General features: G+C 40.9%; 1 protein-coding gene across 3 annotated transcripts in view; it reads right to left on the bottom strand.

The window, feature by feature from the left end:
• Window positions 1–24805, bottom strand: part of LOC137240268 (MPN domain-containing protein CG4751) — an 834976-nt gene that overhangs the window by 644070 nt on the left and 166101 nt on the right. For 2 of the 3 annotated variants that reach the window (XM_067766305.1, XM_067766306.1), the window contains exon 2: window positions 21940–22001. The exons of the other annotated variant lie outside the window; for it this stretch is intronic. In XM_067766305.1, the coding sequence (XP_067622406.1) occupies window positions 21940–22001 (62 nt within the window). The remainder of the gene's footprint in view (window positions 1–21939; window positions 22002–24805) is intronic. 3 annotated transcript variants of the gene reach the window in all.

The raw sequence follows: 24805 nt of genomic DNA, 5'->3' as shown, positions 1-24805 counted from the left end.
ACTTTGTTCAAAAGACATTTTTCGCATTTTCTAACGTAACTAACTATGTCTTTTGTCATGTTTTTACAGTGAAATTTGTTTCGTAGTTTGGCATAGAGTTTTTTCGTTCCACAGTGACCTCCAGTGATGGGATCATTGTGATAAATTGATAATAATTTTGATTTTTGTTCCTGATCAGTAGTTGTTTCAATTGGAACCATTAAAATAATTTTTAAAAATTGTAAAAGCTTATTTCCTCTTTCTTTAAAATTTGTAATTGTAATGCATTTGAAAATTGAATCGTTTTTTGGCCATTTTATTTCCTTAATATTAAGTTTTCCGGCTTCTTTTTCTAGCCTCGAAAGTAAGGAATTGAAATTCTTTATTTCGTTAGAAAATTCAAAATCAAGTAAAATTGTTCTTTTAAGCTTTATATGCGCGCATATTCTTAAAAATTGTTTACTGTTTTTATCAGGCATGCTTAACGAACGAAACGATATCATTTCGTTACGATAATCAACGCTAATAAACGAAACGAAGTCACTTCTTTTTTCATCATGAAATATTTCGGATCTAATACGAGGAATTCTTTTGAAATTAGTGAATTTATCATAAACGTTTAATAACGTTTCTATATTTTCACATAAGTCTATATTTTCAATAGAACTACATTTATCCTTTTTCTTACTCATAGCCCTAGTCTGAACTGCAAATATATTTTTGGTCGATTCTTTTATTTCGCCAATGGTGATACGAGAAAGTGCATCAGCTCCTACATTTGATTTCCCTTTATGTACTCTATTGTAAAATTGTATTCTGCCAACTCAAGTCTAATTCTAGAAAGTTTTGAAGATGGGTCTTTCATAGTAAATAAATAGACCAAAGGCCCATGGTCTGATTTTACAATGAAGTTATTTCCATATACGTACGGTCTGAATTGTTTAATGGCAAAATAAATGGCTAAGAATTCCAGCTCAATGATGGCTTTATTTTGTTCTGCATCATTAAAAGAGTTTGACGCACAACATATGGGTAAATCGCTGCCTTGGTGTTCTTGGCTGAGTATTGCTCCACACCCCGTTCTAGAAGCATCTACCGTAACCTTTGGTGACATTAGGGATACTCTTAGTGTATCAAAAGCCTTATCACATGTATTGTCCCAGTTAAATTCTACTCTATTCAATTCTATTCTATTCATAGGCGCTGCCAGCGATGCAAAGTTTGGAATAAAGCGCCTGTAGTAGTTAGCAAAACCTACAAACCGTCTTACAGAGCATTTGTGTCCTAGGAATGTTACCGGTCTTAGAAAATTACATTTATTTGGATTGAGTTTAAGGTTGAATGATCTACATGTATTGAATACTTTAGACAAATTTTTAATGTGATGAGATTCGCTACAGCCGATGACTATAATGTCATCTACATAAAGAAAAGCTACGTTAGGTGGTATTCCTGAAAATCAGCGGCGGGACGGATGTCGGCTTAACGGCGGTAGGATGGTAGACGGCCAACGGTTTTCGTAGCAGCGGCGTGAGAGATGCAGCGGCTTAACGGCGGTAGGATGGCAAGCGGCCAGTTGTTGGTGTAGCAGCGGCGGTGGGCTACGGAGCGCGTACCAGGGCCGGGGTGAGAGGGGAAGCAGGCTGGCGATGGTGTTTAACTGGACAGCGGCGGTTCGTTCCGGGCGGGATCGGCTTGATCGGTAGTCTTCGATAGCCAGCGGGGTCGGTCACCTGGAGAAGAGACTACGAGGACTCGTTAGTGCTGGTTTCACGGCTGGACACCCCCGTCTCCCTACTTGCACACTAGTAGAAGGTGCGTAAGGGGGCGGCCAGCCGAGACACCGTTGGTCGACCCGTGGTCGGAGGGGAAGTGCAACCTAACGGCACAGCGGTAGCCCCTGTGCGCACGCATCGGCTCACGGCCGAAACCAGAACTGAGGGGAAGGGGTTAAATGGCCATGAAGGCGTCGGGCCGCCCAACACCTAGGAGAGCGCGGGGGGCAAAATAGCACAAGGCATCCTCCACGTCGTCCTTACCTAAGTGAAGGGTGACCCGCGCCATGACGGTGCCCCCTCCACTCAGCTAGCTAGCAGGAGGGAAAAGTATGCCTTTAAAAAGACACCCACTCCCGCTGGCTCACCTGCGAGGACTGAATTGCAAAAATGCAAATTCGCTGTTTATATGGGTGGTGCCGCAAACTGGTTGAGAAACCAATACACCATTATTGTGATTTTCTTGTGTTGACGGAACACACCATTGGTTTGCTATCAGTCGTTGGTAGCGTGGTTATTCACTATAGTGGTTGTTGGCTATGCTATAGAAAAATAAGTACAGGGAGGTTCAGGTTTAAGTGAATGAGGAAATACAGGGGAGTGATGTTATTGTAACGCTACGTTACAGTCCCCCTCCCACTTCGGTTGGCGGAAAGCAGCAGTGGGGAAAGATGGATCTCCAGGCATGGCTTAGGTCTTATGCCGGTGTGCATGTGGGCGAAGCACTTTATTTAAAAACAAATTTTTTTTTCAATAATATACAGAGTCATTCCACTTAAGTTGTAACAGAGTTAATGTGTACATATAATTTTATTTTAATTAATTAATAAATTTTTTTTTCTCCTTTTTTTGTCGGGGTGGGGATAGCACTTAAACTGTGTTCGTTTTAGTGTTTCTCCTGTGTCCCTTTTAAATGTGTTGTTGTTTTTTTTTCATACAATGTGAGAAAACTATTTACATTTCATTTTTTTTTTTAATTAACAGCTGATGGATTGCCTGCGGAGCTATTCAAGTTCGGCGGCGAGGAGTTGGTAAGGCGCATGCAGCAGCTTCTTAGCAAAATATGGGCGGACGAAAGCATGCCCGACGGTTGGAATCTAAGTGTTCTTTTCCCAGTCCACAAGAAGGGGGATACTGCAAAATGCACCAACTATCGTGGAATCAGCCTTCTTAATATCGCATATAAGGTCCTTTCAAGTGTATTGTGCGAAAGATTGAAGCCCACCGTGAACCGGCTGATTGGACCTTATCAGTGCGGCTTCAGACCTGGTAAATCTACCATCGACCAGATTTTCACAATGCGCCAAATCTTGGAAAAAACCCGTGAAAAGAGAATCGACACACACCACCTCTTCGTCGACTTTAAAGCCGCCTTCGACAGCACGAAAAGGAGCTGCCTATATGCCGCTATGTCTGAATTTGGTTTCCCCGCAAAACTTATACGGCTGTGCAAAATGACGTTGAGCAACACCATCAGCTCAGTCAGAATTGGGAAGGACCTCTCCGAGCCGTTCGAAACTAAACGAGGTTTCAGACAGGGTGACCCCCTATCGTGCGATTTCTTTAATTTGATGCTGGAGAAAATTATACTAGCTGCAGAACTTAACCGCACTGGAACAATATACTATAAAAGCGTGCAATTACTGGCATATGCTGATGACATTGATATCATCGGCCTAAACACCCGCGCTGTTAGTTCTGCTTACTCCAAGCTGGAAAAAGAAGCGGTAAAGATGGGTTTGATGGTGAATGAGGACAAAACGAAGTACCTGCTGTCATCGAGCAAAGAGTCAGCGCATATGCGCCTTGGCAACCACGCTACTGTTGGCAGCCATAATTTCGAAATAGTAAAAGACTTCGTTTATTTGGGAACCAGCATCAACATTAGCAACAACATCAGCACTGAAATCCAGCGAAGAATCAATCTTGCCAATAAATGCTACTTTGGACTAGGTAGGCAATTGAAAAGTAAAGTCCTCTCTCGGCGAACGAAAATCATACTCTACAAGTCACTTATCGTACCCGTCCTGCTATATGGGGCAGAAGCATGGACCATGACAACAGCAGATGAAGCGGCTTTGGGAGTGTTCGAGAGAAAAGTTCTTCGAAAGATTTATGGACCTCTACGCGTTGGCGATGGCGAGTACCGAAGAAGATTTAATGATGAGCTGTACGAGCTATACGCAGACATCAACATAGTCCAGCGAATTAAAACGCAGCGGCTGCGCTGGCTAGGCCATGTTATGCGAATGAAAGATGATGCTCCGGCCAAGAAAGTGTTTCTATCGGAACCCGCCTATGGAAGCAGAGGTAGAGGGCGGCCCCCACTCCGTTGGAAGGACCAGGTGGAAAACGATTTAAACTCCCTTGGTGTGACCAATTGGCGCCGGTTGGCGGAGCGAAGGAGCGACTGGCGCGCCTTGTTGGACGGCCATAACCGTTTAGACGGTTAAGCGCCAATTAAGTAAGTAAGTAAGTATATATATAAAAAATAAAAAAAATCTTCAGTGCCTTACTCAATTGATATGATTCGTTTCGTTCCCATGAGTGACACCTTTGCGTGTTTGTCGTTTATCATTTCGACCTTCACCCACTGTGCTTCCCACCGGAATGTCCAAGTTTTCTTGGATTGGTTGGCCGGGCGCTTTAGCCTTACGTTCCCGAAAAATTCTTCTGCGTCAGGTGGTCCCCTCTTATCTGTACCTTCGTTGTTGTTCGTGTCGTTGTCCCGTCGCTTTAACGCAAGTTCTTTAATTCTTCTGGGTCCGGTCGTTTATTTGTAGTCTTTTCTGCTGCGGGCACCTGTTTTGCGTGCGGGTCGGCCTCTTCTCGGTCTGGTCCCAACCAACCCCTGTTCCCTGATGGCCATAAGGTGGTCGTAGATTGGTGGGCCGTGAAAAATTTGGATCCTTCGAATCCTAGGCTTGTCTGCCGGCCATAACGTTGCCTCAATCGGTGGGCACCACTGCCGTATAGGTTTTGGTGTGTCCGGTGGTATGGGTTGCCGTTGCTTTCGACTCATGTTGGACGGTTTGGTTTCTGAAATGAATAAATAAACGGGTTGTTTAGGACTCGTACGGCTTTAAGTCTTGTAGGTGCGCGTGTGCGTGTTGTCGCTTTGATCGCTCCGGGAGGCCTAGTTTCACCGTGTTCGTGGAAACATATTCCATCACCGAGTATGGGCCGGAAAATTTTGGTGCTAACTTCTGGGCAAATTTGTCTGCCGCGGATGAGAGTGAGTGGTCCCTTTTCATCACCTGCTCGCCTATGCGTGGTTTCCATTGCCGTCTGCGTAAGTCGTAGTGTTTTTTCTGTTGCCTTGAAGCTTTGACTAGGTGCGCTTTTATATCGTCCCATAACTTGGTGATGGACGGTGGTACGGTTGGTGGCTCTGCTGGTACTGCTCCCTCCGTGCGCACTTGCTGCGTTGCTGAAAGATCTCTACCGAAATTGATTTCTGCTGCCGATGCTGTTGTAGATTCGTGACTAGCTCATACTCCTCCGTTAGCTCCAGGAGCTCCTCGATCGTCCTAAACTCGCTGCGCTTGACGAAAAGGCGGTATTCCACGCGCAGACTCTCTTCCACGCGTAGATTCTCTTCGCACATCGTCGGGTGCTGGCGGATCAGCGTTTCCAGCGCGAGGATGTAGTCCTTGGCCTTCTCCCGGCCTTGCTGTTTGCGTTGTCGGATGGCCTCTTCCAAATGTCGTAGGCGTCGCTTACGTAGACAAAAACATTGCACCCCCTTCCGCAGATCGCTCCAGCGGTGTATGTGTTGCTTACGGACGCGGTACCATTTCAGTGCTTTCCCGTGTAGTAGCTCCGGCAGCGTTATGAGGAGCCAGTCGACGGAGATGCGGTAGCATTCGGCAAGCTCCTCTATCCTCTCAAGAAAATCGTGCACTGGCTCCTCTCCCGAAAAGTGCAAATCCCAGCGGCGAACGGTATTCATCAGTTCACCGTCGCTCAATTCGTCTCGTTTCGGTGATACGTTCCTCCGTGCGAATGTGGGCTGTGGATCTGGATTGAGGGGATCGGCTTTGTTGTTGGCTGAGGTAGCATAGCGGACTTCCCTTCTTCCTCGTTCACTTCCTGTTCCAGCTCCTTCAGCAGGTCTTCACTTGATTTTCTAGTGCGTTTCGCTCGCACGTAAGTGCACAGTATGCGACGCAGCTCGGCTACGGTCTGGCCTTCCACGTTGATTCGTTGTTCCTTACACACCTCGATCAGCCTCTCCCTCTTTAGTAAGTAGATCCAATTTAGCGATTCGGTACTCAGCAGCGTGCCTTCAGGAACCGGTGTATGTGTTGTTTCTAGCGGTGTGTTTGTCGAACCCGCCCCGGCATTGTTGGTGGTTGTTGTATTTGTTTATCCACGGTCATCTGCGGAGGGAGGTCCCTGCTCGGGCGCCATTTATAAGGTGGGTTTTGTCTAAGGCTGGGGTAACGCTCAGTCAATCCAGAGTCGAGTAAAGGTCCCACAAAGCCCTACTGAATAAATACACAATATTTATGTGTTACGAACATACGCACACACGTCTGGAGGCATCAGACGGGCAGCAGCTTTCCGTCGGAAGATGGTGATGGGGGCGGAGCCCGGGCAAACGGTCGTTGGAGCAGAGGTTAGGTAGGATGGCTGAACGGTCGGGTAACGGACGGATTGGTACGGCGGTACGGAAGCAGCGGCTTAACGGTGGTAGGATGGCAAGCGGCCAGTGGCTGGTATAGCAGCGGCGGGACGGATGCCGCGGCGTGACGGATGCAGCCGCTTAACGGCGGTAGGATAGCGGACGGGCAACGGTGTCGTAGCAGCGGCGTGACGGATGCAGCGGCTTAACGGCGGTAGGATGGCGGACGGCCTACGGTCATCGTAGCAGCGGCGCGACGGATGCAGCAGCTTAACGGCGGTAGGATGGCAGACGGCCAACAGTCGTCGTAGCAGCGGCGTGACGGATGCAGAGGCTTAACGGCGGTAGGATGGCAAGCGGCCATTGGTTGGTGTAGCAGCGGCGGTGGGCTACGGAGCGCGTACCAGGGCCGGGGTGAGAGGGAAGCACGCTGGCGATGGTATTTACCTGGACATTGCCAGCTCGTTCCGGGCGGGGTCGGTTGGCGGGATTGGCTTGATCGGTAGTCTTCGATAGTCGGCGGGGTCGGTCACCTGCGGAAGAGAATGCGAGGACTCGTTAGTGCTGGTTTCACCGCTGGACACCCCCCGCATCCCTACTTACACACTAGTACAAGGTGCGTAAGGGGGCGGGGTTGCACCAGCCGAGACACCGTGGGTCGACCCGTGGGCGGAGGGGAAGTGCACCTTAAGGGCACAGCGGTAGCCCCTGTGCGCACGCACCGGCTCACGGCCGAAACCAAAGCTGAGGGGAAGGGGTCGAATCGTCATGAAGGCGTCGGGCCGCTCAACACCTAGGAGGGCGCGGGGGGCAAAGTAGCACAAGGCATCCTCCCGTCGTTCTTACCTAAGTGAAGGGTGACCCGCGCCATGACGGCGCCCCTGCCACTCAGCCAGCTGAAGCTAGGACTGAGGGGGAGGGGTTGTATGGTCATTAAGGCATCGGCCCGCACAACACCTAGGAGGGCGCGGGGGGCAAAGTAGCACAAGGCATCCTCCCCGTCGTCCTTACCTAAGTGAAGGGTGACCCGCGCAATGACAGCGCCCCTTCCAATCAGCCAGCCGAAGCTAGAACTGAGGGGAAGGGGTTAAATTGCCATGATGGCGTCGGGCCGCTCAACACCTAGGAAGGTGCGGGGGGCAAAGTAGCACAAGGCATCCTCCCGTCGTCCTTACCTAAGTGAAGGGTGACCCGCGCCATGACTGTGCCCCTTCCACTCAGCTAGCTAGCTGGAGGGAAAAGTATGTCTTTAAAAAGACATCCACTCCCGCTGGCTCACTTGCGAGGACTGAATTGCAAAAATGAAAATTCGCTGTTTATATGGGTGGTGCCGCAAACTGGTTGAGAAACCAATACACCATTATTGCGATTTTCTTGTGTTGACGGAACACACCATTGGTTTGCTATCAGTCGTTGGTAGCGTGTGGTTATTCACCATAGTGGTTGTTGGCTATGCTATAGAAAAATAAGTACAGGGAGGTTCAGGTTTAAGGGAACAAGGAAATACAGGGGGGTGATGTTATTGTAACATCATGTTACACGTTATGAATTCGGTTTAGCTAGATTTGATCATATATCCAGCTGGAGAGCGCGTCTACTGGGCTGTGACATCTCCGAATATCTGAAAGCTAGAAACTGCATTTTCCTTTGTCGACTTATCATGTATAAAGAGCCTAGTTACCTATATGATAAGCAAATTTTCTTCCCCCAGATCTGCTCGGATCAACGACCTAATAGTACCAACTTATAACTATCTAACATCTGGACCGCTATTCTTTGTCAATGCTATTCGCCTTTGGAACTCTATTCCAGGATCCATTCGCAGTAGTCTAAATAAAAACAACTTTAAAAATGTTCTTTATGCGCACTTTAGTGGAAACCATTATACTTCTTGAGTTTTCGCCATCAATATCTATGAGTGTAAACATTGTTTTATTATTGCATTTAATTATTTGTTTATGTTAGATACTTTCGTATTTTACTCCTCTATATTTAATACGATAATTTAACCTACACAACCTTCTGTTATTACATCTATTTTTTATCATTGCTATTTATCTGTTTGCTGTACTATAAAATATCTTAGATCTTATTGTACTAATACTCTTTTTGCAATAAATGAATTGAAATTGCAATACCTTCCATCGATACGCTCCGCGATCAGTAGAAAATGAGGTTATATCGCGTCAGTCTACGTATAAAGGTATTTGGGGAAATCTAGAAAAAAGGTCTAAGGTTGAGAAAAATTTGGCTCTGTCTAAAATATCATCGATTCGTGCTAATGGGAATTTATGTGCTATTAGCTTCTTGTTAACTGCACGAAAATCAACACACATTCTGTACGCTTTTGTCTCATTGATTTTCTTTTTAGGAACTAGGATAAAGGGGACTGTGGTAGTTAGAATAGCTTTCTTCGACTGAATCATTTTCTAGTAATTTTGTGACTTGTTTGTTAATTTCTTCCCGCTGAGAATGGCGTAGACGATAATTCTTTATATACACTGGTTCAATTTCTGCTCATAAACATTTTTAACGTCATTTTATCGTTATCAAGCGCGAATGTGTCAGCATATTGCATGCAGAGATCTAAATGTTCAGATGGTGCATCTTTGGGAATTTGATTTTTTAAAATCGAAGTTATTTCATTAATTCGTTTCTCACCTGACTTAGTTTTGTCGATTACATAGACGTGATAATTTGATAGGTTTTCTGTTTTAATAGAAATTTTGTGTACGAATTGTACATCACTTGTGGTATTGATTAATTTTATGGCTGGGTTATTACAGTTTGTAGTGCATCTTGCGGTAAATACGCCTTTTTGTATTTCTTGAGACTCAACGAAAAGTCGAGTTATTGAGTGACCTAAGTCGAAAATTCGAAAAATTTCGCATCTTGGTGGTATAATACACATCTCTTTCCTTTTCGTGTGGGATTGGCACATTGACTTTTCTTTATTTGCCCAGAATGAGATGCCACTATTTGAATAATTTATTACACATTTGTTATGGTGAAGAAAGTCTTTGCCCAGTATACCGTCTGATGGAATATTGAGGTCATCGTTTACCACATGTAAGCTGTGTTCAACAGGACTATTAGAAAAATGTAGGTCTATATTTATTTTACCCAAAGTAGGAACAGAATTTGATGTAACGCCACTGATATTAACTATATCGTCAGAGTTAATGGGATGCTTATTTAAACTTGACATTTTAATCAAAGAAATATCCGCCTGTGTATCTAGTAAAAATGTGCATAGTTTGCTAGATCCGGTTATTTAAATTTCTATAAAATTCGAGTAATTTAAATTCAGACAAAAAACATTTTTAGTAGGTTAGAGGTTGATGCCAGAATTGCTTTGACTAAGTCTGAGCGCGTATTTAGCCTTCAAACGTTTACTGACTGTTCGAATGCCATCTCGTGCGCTTTTGCTTTTGGCATTCCCTCAATAATTAGATACCTCTCTAAAGCATCAGATAATTCCTCTACGCGTTTAGCAAACCCTTTTAAATTATTGTTGGTAACTTTTAGGTTAGGTTCAAGTGGCTGCCGTCCGCATCGGAGCGGCACACTTAGGCCTTTATAGGCCCATTGTGAAACCACACGGTCCTACTCTCCTAATCAAACCCCTTCGTTGAGTTTGTTAAGCTAACCAAGCTAACTAACCAAGTCGTGTATTGACCTCAGCTATATCAGTCAGATCTACAAGAAACATCTTGCACATGAAACGTTTCCTTTCTCTACCGAGCGCTGGACATTCGCAAAGTAGATGCCTAACAGTTCCAGGCTCTTCTTCGTTGCCGCAGCTTCTATAATAATCATTAAATGGAGCGCCAATCCTTTTCGCATGCGGTCCAATACAGATGCGACCAGTGAGAAGACCCAAAACTAAGGAAAGATCCCTCTTACGGAGGGTGAGAAGCTCACGCGATCTCTTCTCATTCCATTCCGGCCATGTGAGTTTTGATTAGGGATGCACCTTAACGTTAAGCTAATCGTTTATCAAAAAATTTCCACGTTAACAAAAACTGATACTTTATGTTTGAATTGTGCTGGCAATGCTATAGCCATTGAAGCCGTAAGGTGGTAACAGCTCCATGTAGTTTGTTTGTGTACTTCGTTGGTGGTAATGTCAAAAATACTTTGAGAAATGTTCGTACTGTCAAAATTCATGAGAAAAGTTGCAATCAGCTTGGCCAATGCTTTCACCTTTAATGACTCCGCCTTCAATCAGCTTTGCCAGCATAGTTTGAAATTAATAATCAACATAAACGATTTGATTTCGTTTTGATATGGCAGAAAACGAAACGAAATAATTTCGTTAACTTGACGTTCTTAACGTTAATAAACGAAACGAAATGACTTCGTTTCGTTTATTAACGTTAATTATCGTAACGAAATTATATCGGTTCGTTGGTTAAGCATGCCTGGTTTTGATCATGATGCTTCCACCTAGTTCCCGCTTCCATCAATAGAGCCTCCTTTATCTCGAGCTTGCAGGTGGAGAGCGGCATGCCCAACCTCTTCCAGGATGACGAAAGTGGGAGGTACCCTTTCTTGCAAGCTCATCTGCCATCTCATTACCTGGTATGTCCCTATGCCCCGGAACCCCTACCAGATGCAGAGTAAACTATTCAGCCATCACGTAAAGTGATCTGAGAAGCCTACAACAGTTTCAGAATTAGTTGTGGCAGAGTCAAGGGCTTTCAGCGCTGCTTGACTGTCTGAGAAAATATAAATGCGCCTCTGAGAGACTACCTTCTGCCTTAGGCAGTCCACAGCGTCTTGTATAGCTACAAGCTCGACTTGAAATACGCTGCAGTGATCCGGAAGGCGAAACGATCTTTGTATGTCTAATCCTTCCGAAAAGACACCCCCTCCGACCCTGTTTTCCAGTTTATATCCATCTGTGTAGATCTGAATGCTGTCAGTGGGCCAATATGTGTCATTCACCCACTGCTCCCTCTCAGGGAGATACGAGATGTTTATCGCTTGTTAAAATTGGTATGTGGTTTGCAGAAATCTCTCCACTCTGGTAAGCAGAATCTGTCTAAAATCTCAGTATGGTTGCAGTGAGACCATGTGGCCATTTTCCTCAGCCCTATAGCTGCACATGCTGCATATTTAATGCCTACTATATCTATGGGTAGTAGGTTCAGTATCACATTCATAGTCTCCGTTGGAGTTGTGCGGATGGCTCCGCTTATGCATAATATGCCTGCAAATGAGTGAGAGATGGGAGAAATGTTTTAGAAAGCCCGAACATTTTTTGAGAAAAAACGCTGATTGGCTTCAAACGGAAGCTGTAATAAAAAACCGAAATCATTTTCTTTAACCTCCATATCAAAAATGGCCCGCAAACCACTTGTTTTCAATGAAAAATCAGACCGATCCCAAAGAAGACAAGCTGCAAAGCTAGCAGAATGTCAAGAAAACAACCTAGGTTTAATGCTTCGTGCCACTTCTACGGCTGTGGTAAAAAGAGGTAATGTTGATTTAGCTGCTACTTTTGAGGACAGTTTGTCAAAATCCCTCAAATGTTTCCAAACTCAGAAAAGTTGTTGAAAATAAATTTAACGAAAGATCTCCCATTCCGATGTCTGGAAATGAAGCCTTAGCTTTCATTTTAGACAATAACCACACGAAGGAGGAGTATATGAATACGCGCTTGGAAATAATAGACAAAATTCTTACATTTAGCCGCCATATGAAGAGATTTTAAACAAAACGCGCGAGTGTCGACCGGCGATAATCACTGTAACAAAAAATTATGCAAAAGTTTCGTTACACGTGTTAATAAGGCATACAAGCGAAAGCAATGTTGAGTTACAAAAGGACGTAATCATTGCAACCATGGAGTTCAAAAAAGGGGAGTTTTTAGTTGCTGATTTAACTATCAGTTACGGGTTTGATAGTAGCACGGGTCATTCTCTCTTTAAACAGAAATTTCCGTCCTCATCAATAACATCGCAATTGAACACTTCGCTCCTTGCTACCACGTTTACACCTTTATGCTTAAAAGATGCAGTTGGAAACATTTTATGGTGCAATCGACCACCACAACCCACTGGATTAGAATATATAAAAGAAACAAGAGGGGTTATCTTGAATGAAGATAAAAATATTAAAAAAGAAATCGAAGAAATGGAATCTGTCCTAATTACAATAGATACTCAGAAAAACTCCAAATTAATTGCAAGTTTTATTTGACAGCAATTGATGGAAAAGTTTTAAATATATTAACTGAAACCAAGTCAACTCAAACTTGTCCGATATGCAGTGCAACTCCAAAAGAATTTTTAAAAATAACAGACCCCTCGTCAGATAAGTTCAAACCAAATCCCGGCAGTTAACGATATGAAATAAGTCCTTTACATTGCTTGATAAGGTTTTTTGAATTCGTTGTTCATCTTAGTTATAAAAAAGACGTAAAAAGTGGCAAATTCGCAATGAAGCAGATAAGCGCATAGTTGAAGGAAACAAAAAGAAAATTCAAGACTTGTTTTGGGAAAAACTTGGACTGCATGTTGATAAACCAAGAGTTGGAGGGTTTGGAAATACAAACGACGGGAGCACATCACGACGCGCTTTTTTGAATAATGAAATATTTGCAGAAATCACTGGTGTTGACAAATAATACTGACATGCTTGTCATGCCAACTTCTGCTAGACTTTAACAATGTTTCTGTTTCCGAACAGCAGAAATCATGTATCAAAAATATCCTTGGTGCCCGCTGACAGCTACCGTACACAAAGTTCTTATTCACTCCAAACAAATTATTAAGAGCATGATACTTCCAGTTGGATATTTTGGGGAAGATGAATCAGAGAGTAGACACAAACTTTATAAATTCGATAAGCTGCACCATGCTCGCAAAAACAGTCGAGTTATTAACCTTGGGGACGTATTTTGCAGAGCCTTGGATACGTCAGACCCACGGATTTCGAGCGTAAGTCTTTTCAGACGGATCAAAAAAAAAGGCACGTATGCAACTTCCAGCAGAAGTAAGATCCTTGCTGAGCAGTGCGGATAGCTATTTACCAAGTAATGAACGCGAGCAAGACGAAGAGGGGCGCGATCTAGAGAATTTCGATATCGATCCAAGCTTCGATGCACTTTTATATAGCTTAGGGTTAGAAAATGACATATAAAAACTCATTTAAAATGTTACAGCATTATTTTTGTTACTATAACTACTATTTTTCTATTGTAATATGTTTGTAGTTTCGAATAAATTAAAACAATATTGTGCAAATATAATCCAAATACAAATAATCTCGAAATTTATGTCTAACCAAACAAGTTTTATTTGAAGCACATCTGAAAATATTTAATTTTTTCATAATTTTCGCAATCTTTTTCAATAAGAGTAGCATAATCTCAAAGCTGAGTATTTGAACTTTTCAAAACTGTATAAGACAGTGTTATTATTGTTACTAGGAAAATAATGGCTGTACTTAAAATGACTTACGTTAATGGTTAATAGAAAACATGGAAAACATCAGATTGGCTTCTTTTATCGTTCTGTGTTCCTTGAAAATAACTTGTAAATAAAAAAAAACAAAATTCGACTCACCCTAATTTAGTTGGGTGAAAGATGATCAGAGACTACGAAAACCCTGGATTTATACAAAATTTTGAATAAAACAGATATATTAATAAAATTGGCCGCCACATTGGATCCGCCATTTTAAATTTTAAAATTCTGACATCAGATTCGAAATTAAAAACCTCGAAACCCCATGTATGCCAATTTTCAAAACAATCGGATAACTCCTCGAGTTTTGACCAGCAAACAGTGCTCGCCAGACCATAGTGCGATGGTTGAAGTGTTATAAACGCATTCAGCCACGTCATGCCTTAGTTGTTGTAAACCTTATCCCAATTGCCTTCTTTGCATATTTTTCTTTATTCATAGTCCATACTTCGTATGGCATCATATGCGTTGGTAAGGCGGTTTCAGAGAAACTTGGTGTTGTTGCTTTGTTCTAGTTATAGAACTACAACGAATTAACACCAATGTTGTCTATTTGTATGAGTTTTTAAGCGGGGATTACCCTTATTGTTATAAATGTATGAAAACATTTATTTGAAGCAATCTTTAATCTATAATTTATTTAATAATTGGGAAAAAATTTAAACTACGTGACATCAGGACGGACAAGGCGGTAGCTGTTTCGATTATACCTTTTTTAAATCTCTTCAAAGCCTTTTCTCCCGGGAGTGGGATTCGACCCTGCACTCCTACGATGGTTGAAGTGTTATAAACGCATTCAATCACATCATGCCTTAGTTGCTGTAAACCTTATCCCAATTGCCTTCTTTGCATATTTTTCTTTATTCATAGTCCACACTTCGCATGGCATCATATGGTAAAGTTATGCGTTGGTAAGACGGTTTCACAGAAGCTTGGTGTTGCTGCTTTGTTCTATTTATAGAACTACAACGAATTAACACCAATGTTGTCTATTTGTATGAGTTTTTAAGCGGGGATTACCCTTATTGCTTTAAATATATGAAAACATTTATTTAAAGCAATTTCTTATATATAATTTCTTTAATAATTTGGGAAAAATTTAAACGTGATGTCAGGACGGACAAGGCGACAGCTGTTTCGATTATACCTTTTTTAAATCTCTTCAAAGCCTTTTCTCCCGGGAGTGGGATTCGAACCCTGCACTCCTACGATGGTTGAAGTATTACATAGCCAATTAGCGTCATCTAATTACTAACGCTTACTAATCAGGCTATATCAGCTGGAAGTGTTTACTCGAAAGGGGACAATGCGGGCACCGGCATCGCTTGGACCCTACCATGGGCAATAAAGCTGTACCACGAGGAGCAGGACAAGCCAGTTGCGACCTGATACAATGCATCGCATTATGCTTATAATGAGGTATTAGCTCCTGCTTTGAAAAGTCGGATGAATCGCGGTGTCGTTGTTTCATGTCACATTTTGGATTTTTCTTTTGGCTTTGACAATAAGCATACCTAATGAAGCTGAAGTTGGCAATAAAGAATTCTCTTCGGAGTAATGCGTTCACTTCAGCTGTCGAATCAGACAATAAAGCATTACCTTTGGAGCAATGCAGTCTTCTTCTTTGGAAAGTTGACATACAGCATGAATATTTCAAAGATCCTTCTGCGCACGGTCAAGGAAAGGGTTGATTACATTCCTGAATTGTGACCTCAAAGTATTCCTGTAGAGTAAATAGTGGTTAAGCAGATGCCTATCGTTTGTAGATAACAGTTAACAATCGGACAACTATGCCAAGATTTGCCTAGCGAACCCAGTTCTTAAATTTAAAAACCCTGAACTCACATAAGAGGAAAACAAGACGCACTTCACTCTAGCTCAAGTACGGATACTGCAACAGGTTAAACTCCAGAATCGACTCCGGCATACATAACACAGGTCAACAAAATAAGAGTTTTGGTTTGGTGCAGCACTACTTGTAACCAAATTTGGTAGTACTCGCTACCCTGATAAAAACTGTATACTTACTTTTTTAATGCTACGTACAGTTTTCTAGATAGGGTCAAGAACCCCTTTTTAAGAGGTTAAGGCCTGTATGACCCCATAACTTTGTTTCTGTTTATCAACACAGTTTTGATGTCGTTGAAAAGAGTACATTTCGCCACTTCTATCAGTATAAAAGTTGTTAATATGTCTTCACAAACATCAGAGAAATTGCCAAAATAATGTGAGAAATTCAATTTTTTGTAAAATTTTTTCATTTTTAATCACGGTTTTCTCGAATAATTTGCCAAACAGTGCATATGTAAATTATTTTAAAACAATCTCCTATTAATTCTGTTTTCAAAGACATTTAACTTTTTTATATCCGCGTAGATCTTTCTGGGACTTTCTACTTTAGTACATTTCTACTGTGAAAAAAAAAAATTATATTTTATAAAAATTTTTTCCTTCCCCTGTATTTTTTAAATTTTCTGTAATTAGTACTTTCGGGAGCGGGGTTTCAAGTGTTAGTGCCTTTCTATAAATAAATAAAAAAATTTCAGTATCATGTCTTCATCACGAGGTAGTTGTGTCAATGACCCAAATGTGTTTTGCTACATTTGTGGGGAATACATAGTCCAAAAATTCAGGAAAAGTATAACAGATTTTATAAAAAGTGTTTATTTTTTGTACTTTAAATTGCAAGTTGTAGACAAAAACAAGCCGTGGATACCTCGAATAGTTTGCAAAATGTGCTGTGAATACTTGAGACACTGGGTCAATGGTAAAAGAAGCCACTTTTGCTGTGTCGATATGCGTGGTGTTAATGTTAAAAAAACGATATATCCAAACGTTCAATCCGCTAAGAGACCTTTACCACATTCAGAGGAAGCACAACATTTTATTCTACCCGTGAATCATCGAATAGTGAAGTGTCTAGCGATAGTGATATCGAAGAAATAGCGTCTACTGAGCCAACAACTTTTACCCAAGTAGAATTAAACGATCTAATAAAGGATCTTGAATTATCTAAGGAATCTGCAGAAGTTCTAGATTAAAAGAAAAAAACTTGTTGGCTACAGGTACGAAAGTGACTCTCTACCGTACAAGAGAGCAAGACTTGATGCCATTTTTTAATTCGGAAAATGATATATTTTTTGTTCAGATGTGCAAGGCCTCCTTCTCAAAATGGGTCTTTCAGAATACCACCCAAATGAATGGCGTCTCTTCATAGACGGCTCTAAACGAGGCCTTAAGTGTGTTCTTTCACACAATGGCAACCAATATAGTTCAATTCCCATTGCTCATTCAACTAAATTAAAGGAAGAATATCAAAATATTGCACTTGTTTTAGACAAAACCAAGTATAACGAACATAATTGATAAGATGGTTAACTTTTTGTTAGTACAACAAAGTGGATACACCAAATGCCCATGTTTTTATTGCCTGTGGGATAGTCGTGCCAAGCACCAACACTGGACAGAAAGGGACTGGCCTGTACGTGAGATGTTGGAAATGGGAAAACAGAATGTGATAAACCCACCTTTAGTTACAAGAGATTCAATTATTTTGCCACCCTTACACATTAAACTGGGTCTAATGAAACAATTTGTGAAGGCGATAGATAAAAATTTACAATATTTTCTTTACATAACGACAAAATTTCCTAGGCTAAGCATAGAAAAAATAAAAGCGGGTATTTTTGATGGCCCACAGATAAGAACGTTGATAAAAGATACTGATTTTTCAAATTCAATGACCAGTTTGGAACTGCTTGCGTGGAATTCGTTTGTTGAAGTTACTAAGAACTTTCTGGGAAATCACAAGTCAAGTAACTACTCTGATATTGCTAACAACATGCTAGAGAATTACAAGAACTTAGGATGTAACATGTCCATCTAAGTCCATTATCTCCACAGCCACTTTGGCCAGTTTCCGGAGAATCTTGGTTCCTATAGCGAAGAGCAAGGCGAACGGTTTCACCAGGACCTAAAAACTATGGAAGAGAGGTACCAAGGCCGATGGGATCAGCATATGATGGCTGACTACTCATGGGGAATGCAACGTGATGTCTTGCCATACCTCATTCACGAAAATCACGTAAACGAAAGTTTTTATGTAAATAAAAAGTTAATAATAAAATAAATAACAAAACATTTTTTTTTCACACTAAAAATTTACTAAAATAGAATATATTAGGAAGATCTACGCTGATATAAAAAAGTTATATGTCTTTGAAAACAGAATTAATAGATTGTTTTAAAATAATTTACATATGCACTGGTTGACCAATTATTCGAGAAAACCGTGATTAAAAATGAAAAAATTTAACAATAATTTCTCTGACGTTTATGAAGATATATTAACAACTTGTATACTGATAGAATCGGCGAAATGTACTCTTTTCGACGACATCAAAACTGTGTTGATAGAATAAACAGAAACAAAGTTATGGGGTCATACATGCCTTAACCTCTTAAAAAGGGGTTCTTGACCCTATCTAGAAAACTGTACGTAGCATTAAAAAAGTAAGTATACAGTTTTTATCAGGGTAGCGAGTACTACCAAATTTGGTTACAAGTAGAGCTGCACCAAAATCACTGTTGACCAGTGTAATGTATGTCCTGCTTGCAAAGTGTCACCAGATGACACCAACCATTTCTTTAATTGCAATGTGGAACCAACGCCTTTAACACTATTCTCACTCTGGTCCACCCTTGTTGAAACTATTAATTTAGAGGATATTTATGACAATTTGTGAGTGGTCGCACCTATTGGATGGGGCAGAGCACTGCTATAACAACATCGGATCTGGTAAATGTGATTAGTGACCGTGCTTAATAAATATGTATATTTTATAGATGACGTCGAAGTAGTTATTCTATAATCAGATCCCTTAATAGTGATGTAGGTTATCCTGGTGCTCAGTAAAGGTTGGTAACATCCCTAATACTTGTATTAAATTTGTTAGGTTAGGTTAGGTTGAACTGGCCGGTCCATAAGGACCTCACATAGACTGATTGAGTCCGTAGTATTACCAGAAGTTTGTTTCTAACTACCAAACTGAAAAACCATATCAAAAACCAGGACCTATGTTATAAAATAACTCCGTCCTCTTGGCAAATACCAGATGCTTCCTAGGACTTAAGCCACTTTCTTTTTCTAGATCTGACAGCTGTATCACTCCTAATAGCAGGAGTCTTAGCCTGGAAAGCGTAGGCCACGAGCACAGAACGTGCTCGATCGTTTCCTCCTCCAACCCGCACTTCCTACATCTGCTATCACTGACCAAGCCTAATTTAGATGCATGCCACGCCAGAAGGCAGTGTCTAGTCAGAATACCCGTCATGAGTCTACAGTCCTCTATTTTTAATGATAGAAGCAACTTTGTAAGACCTACACACAATCTTTGACACTTTGCAGCCCCGCGCTTGAACCCACACCTTTCCCGCTTGGTCGATCATGTGCACCTCTCGCCTTCCCTCAATCTCGCCCAGTCTAATTGGGACGTCTACGGAGCAAGCTTCAAGGGATGCGCCCTGCGTAGCTAGTTCATCCGCTTTTTCATTCCCATCTATTCTCATATGTCCTGGGACCCAGTATAGATGTATACTTCTCCCAGTCTCGATTCTCTGCAGAGACTGCCTACACTCTAACACGCATTTAGATGTTGTTCTATGCGAGATTATTGCCTTAATTGCTTCTTTACTGTCAATATAAAAGTTAACACGGTTGCAGCTTAAGCTATTCTCTTCCAGGCTTTCTACTGCTTTGGTTACGGCTATTATTTCCGCTTGGAAAACGCTACAGTAATCCGGCAGCCTGTAGGATCTGTTTATTTCCGAGTCAGCACAGTATACCACAGACCGTACTCCTTCCACTACTTTGGAACCATCTGTGTAGGTACACATGTATCGCCTCGTCCGCCATTTGCGAACCCTTGCGCCAACCGTCCACCTCTATTGTGGCCATAAGATCTCCCTCGAAGCGCAGATAGGGAATCAGGTAGTCTGTTCGTCTTGTGATTGATGACGCTATGCTACTATGGCCGTATGGTCGGCGCTCAGCTGCCTCGAAGCACCGAGCCTGGTTGCAGTTGTTAATGCTATGCTATGCTAGATGCTCAGGCATGAATATCCTGAAGCGCCCGATCCATCAAAGAACTAATAGTTGGAAGAAACTTTCGAATTATGACAATTGCAACGTCATCTGCGTAAGCCGTAAGTTTTACGGGTCCCTCATCGAATCGCCTGAGCAGTTGGTTGATGACCAGCGTCCACATGCAGCCGATCCATCTGTTTAAGGCTGGATGTATTTAATATAATTAAGACCATCCATAATCGCCCATTTAGAAACATTATTGAAAGCACCGGCAATGTCCAGGAAGACTCCGAGAGTATATTCCTTATATTCCAGGGATTTCCCTATGCAATGCGGTGTCTACCGACTTGCCTTTGGTGTACGCATGCTGTGTTGTGAAGAGCAGCTTTCCATCCACGTTGGACTTTATGTACACATCTATCAGCCTCCCAAGGTTTTGAGCAGAATGATGTTAAACTAATGGGTCTATAGTCTTTGGGATACACGTGACCTATCTCTCCCGTCTTTGGTAGGAAAGCTACATGAGCAGTTCTCCAAAAGTGCGGTGCATGATTCAGTCTTATGCACGCATCGAATATTATTTTAAACCATTCCATGACCGCCCTACTTGCAACTTGTAGTATGGCCGGGAACATACCATCTGGGCCCGGCCATTTAAACTTGGAAAACGTCTTCACTGCCCATTCGATCTTGGTATCGGTCACCAAGCCCGGCACTACCCGCTCCGTGATTGAAGTGTGAGTGATGTCTGCTGGCTCTTCTAAACCATCTCCCGATGGGAAATGTGTGTCGAAAAGCACCACAAGGGATTCCTCACTATTACGTGACCATTCCCCGTTCTCTTTCTTTGTTAGTCCCTGGACTATGCTTCCCCTTGCTTGCACTTTTTTCAACCGTGTTGTTTCGCTGGAGCACTCTATGTCCGTAAAGAAACTTTTCCATGAGATTCTCTTCGCCCTGGAAATTTCGCGCTTGTAGATCCCTGCACTCGTCCCGACACGCTTCGCTTTCCGCGGTCTCTGCTAGCTTAAACATTTTTTTACATGTTTCTTAGAAGACTCAGCTCACTGCTCTACCATGGCGGCTTTTCTTTTCCTCTGAACCTTCTTAGAGGGCAAGCTTTGTTATACGACACAGTCATAAGCGTCCTTGTTAGGAATTCATTCGACTCCTCCAGTTCCTCCGCATTGACAACCTCTTTGGGTTGTCCCAGTTTTGTTTCTACCTCTTTCTGGAATTTAGTCCAGTTCGTTGACCTAGGGTTTCTAAAGGTTTCTCAATTCTCTACGCTCTTTAGCATCCCCTGAAGCTGATATACGCATGGTCGGAGAAGGATGGTCTATCAGGCACCATCTAATCATACCTTGATATATCACGCTCGCAGCTCAATGTAATATCCAGGACATTGCTGGATGTTGGACCAATGTATGTAGGGATATTTCCCCTGTTGGCTATCTGCAAATTGGTTTGCAGGATGTAACAAAATAGAGATTCGCCCCTCTTGTTCGTATCTGCTCCTCCCAACGCATTGTGGTGGGCATTTGCATCCGCGCCTATGACCAACCGTCCTTTGCGCCCTCCCTCCTGTAAATTTGCGGAATTGTATCATGTATCTGGCGGTGTCCCAAGCGTCAGAACTGCTGCAGCGAATTATTTATGCTTGGAATATAATAGTAAAGGAACTGAAGGTCGAGTTGCCTTGCAACCGGATGCCATTATCCTTAAAGGCTGGTGATTGTACACCCAATTAAAAGCCAATTTGGTACCAATGATTCGGCTACAAAGTCGGTAGTTGGGCCACTGATCATGCAGTTAGATCCGTGTGTTTTGAAACCTTGAGATTGAGCTTACGATGTTGTTTTACCTACGAGGTTGGTACCCAAGTTAAAAGTATATTTATTAATTCATACTTCCTACGACACCAAAACCGTTTTCGAACCACATCCAATTTGATAAACAAAGACAGAAAGTTGTTCCAATGTAACGATTGCGACCTACCTCATAATCATTTTCTTCATCGGTGTCAGCATCTCTTTCGTCGGATATTGCAACTGCTTCGTCTGAAATCAAAAACATTTTATATTGAAGAGTGTTACACTCTATTTCATTTATCTAATTAAAAAAATACTAAGGAATAAAAACAATTTCATCGGTTATTTACGGAATATCATATGCCATAAACATTGATTACGAAATATGCCGCTTCCCAAGGTAGTCGGTTCTATGTACCGTACCGCCTCCGAATTTTTCCCGACTGTCATTTCAGTGTAACCCCATTTAATTTGTTGCGTCCCTCCCACAAATTGTCATCCTCCCAGCAGCTCCTTGGAGCGGGACTGCTCCATATTCTCTTGCTCCGGGAAGGTATCGAACCCAATCCGGGTCCGTCTCCTGACCTCGGTCCTGAGAAATGGTTTTGCTGCGTCTGCCGGAAAAGAATCTTTTTAGGACGGTCATACTCTTGTCAAGGGATGGTTGCATCGGACAGGTTGTTCTGGGCTAGATCCCAAAACCCGAAGTCCTCGTAACTTTTATAAACCTTTTGTGGCTCCTTGCTGTATACGCCCAAGGGCGTCTCGTAGTCTACGCCTTACCGCCTTTGGTGGTTAACCAAATATTTAAATATTTATTTTTTTAAATTGCTAAATGGATACCACAGCACTATCAAATTTACAGTAGAGGTGGAGAAAGATGGAGATCTACCCTATCTTCACACTTTGATAATAAATAAAAACAACAGATTGGAGGAGGAGGATATTATGCACATTTTGCTGTGTTGCATTTTGTTTTGTTTTTCTTAAACATTTTCTGTGTATGATTGTTGTTGTGTAATTTTGTTTACTTATACGGTTCCTTAAAATTTGTTTATACTTGCGGTACTCTAATTGTTTACTTTCCTTTTTCCACCCTCTTCCTATTATTTTGTTGGAACACCTGATTAGTCTATCAGGCTTTTCCATGCAAGTAAGTCGATCTAGTGTTATAAATGTATGTATGTATGTGATATGAATTATATTATGTTTCATGTTGTGTTTTAAAAAAGTCTTGAAAATGACTTCAGATTGAAGTCGAAATAACGACCAAATAAATGTGTGAATACTAACACAGTGTTTTATTTAAAGCAAGGCCTCGAGCTCACAAAACCATACTTTTTTTATATAAACAAGGCCATCAAAAATTATATTTATTTTTTAAAAATATTATTTTATTTATTTTTGAGTTTAAATATTTTCCAACTAATTAGAATTTTCTTTTTTTGAAGTTATTCAAAAATTTTAAGTTAACACGAAAACTCAATTAAAAATTATTTTAAAAATTAAAGTAAAGAATACAAAGTAGTTAACACTATATTTACTCCCCCTCCAAGAAAATTTAAAACAAACAAATTATTAATTAATATTAAATGTAACCTTTTTTGTTTTATGTTGTTTAATGTATTTGTATTTAAATTAGAGTTAGTAAGTATGTTTGCTGGTTTAAGTAAATCAATTGAAATATTTTTAATAGTATTTTTGTATTGAATTGTAAATGTTTTATGTTTCTTAGGTATAACTTTAAAAGGTCCTTCATAAGGTGATTCTAAATTAGATTTACGAAGAACTTTAACAAAAACATACTCACAATTTTCTAATTTTTTAGGAACGAAAAAGTTTTCTGTTATGAGGAAAAACTTTAGAACGAACAAACGATAAATATTCTCTTATTTTATGAAGAGCGTCATTAGAAAAATCATGTCCTTTATTACTATTTGAAATAATTAATTCACCAAGTATTCTAAGTGTTTGGCCATAAAGAAGTTCAGCAGATGAACATTTTAAATCTTCTTTAATAGAAGTTCGTAAACGAAGTAGAATGAATGGTAAAATGTCAGACCAATGAACCGAGTCGTTTGATGCTATAATTGCTGCTTTTAAAGTTCGATGAAATCTCTCTATCATGCCATCTGCTTGGGGATGGTAAGGAAATGTATGAATTTTATGAGAACCTAAAAGTTTAGTTAATTCCGTAAAAAATTTTGAATTGTGAACCTTGATCTACTGTAATATTCAATGGTATACCAAATCGTGGTATATAATTTTGAATAAAAGTTTTTACTATAGTATTTGTTGAAATATCTTTAAGTGGATAAGCTTCAGGCCAACGTGAAAATCTATCAATAATTGTTAAAATATAACAATTTTCATTTGAAACTGGAAGAGGTCCAACAATATCCATATGAATATGTTCAAAACGACCTGATGGTATTTGAATTTTTTTAATAGGAGAATTAGTATGTCTTGAAATTATGGACTTTTGACAATTGATGCAAGATGAAGTCCAATCGTTAATTTCTTTACGCATGTTAGGCCAATAATATTTATTTTGAATTAATTTTCTAGTTGTTCTTATACTTGGATGAGATAATGAGTGAATTTTGTCAAATATAATTCTTCTCATAGAAAGTGGAACATGACGTCGAAAAGGTTGTAGAGAAACATCACACTATATGTTTAAATTAATAGCTGGAATATGAATTTCTTTTAAATTATTTTTAGAATTTAGATCAGAAATGGTTTTGTATCAGTTTGTTGTTCTTTATATAAAGTTTCTAAATTTATATCTTGAGTTGAAATTGCATTTATTTCTGGAATATGGGAAAGTGTGTCGGCAACTATGTTGTCTTTTCCACGTATATATTGAATATCATTTGTAAATTGAGCAATATATTCAAGATGACGTAGTTGACGAGGAGATCTATCTACTTTAGAATTTAGAACATGAATTAAAGGTTTATGATCAGTATAAATTGTAAAAGTTCTACCTTCAAGGAAATGTTTAAAATGTTTAATTGAATTATAAATTGCCAAAAGTTCACGATCAAATG

This window comes from Eurosta solidaginis, chromosome 2 (assembly GCF_040869045.1).
Source record: "Eurosta solidaginis isolate ZX-2024a chromosome 2, ASM4086904v1, whole genome shotgun sequence".
Lineage (NCBI taxonomy): Eukaryota > Metazoa > Arthropoda > Insecta > Diptera > Tephritidae > Eurosta > Eurosta solidaginis.
This window is presented reverse-complemented; position numbering and strand designations above follow the sequence as displayed.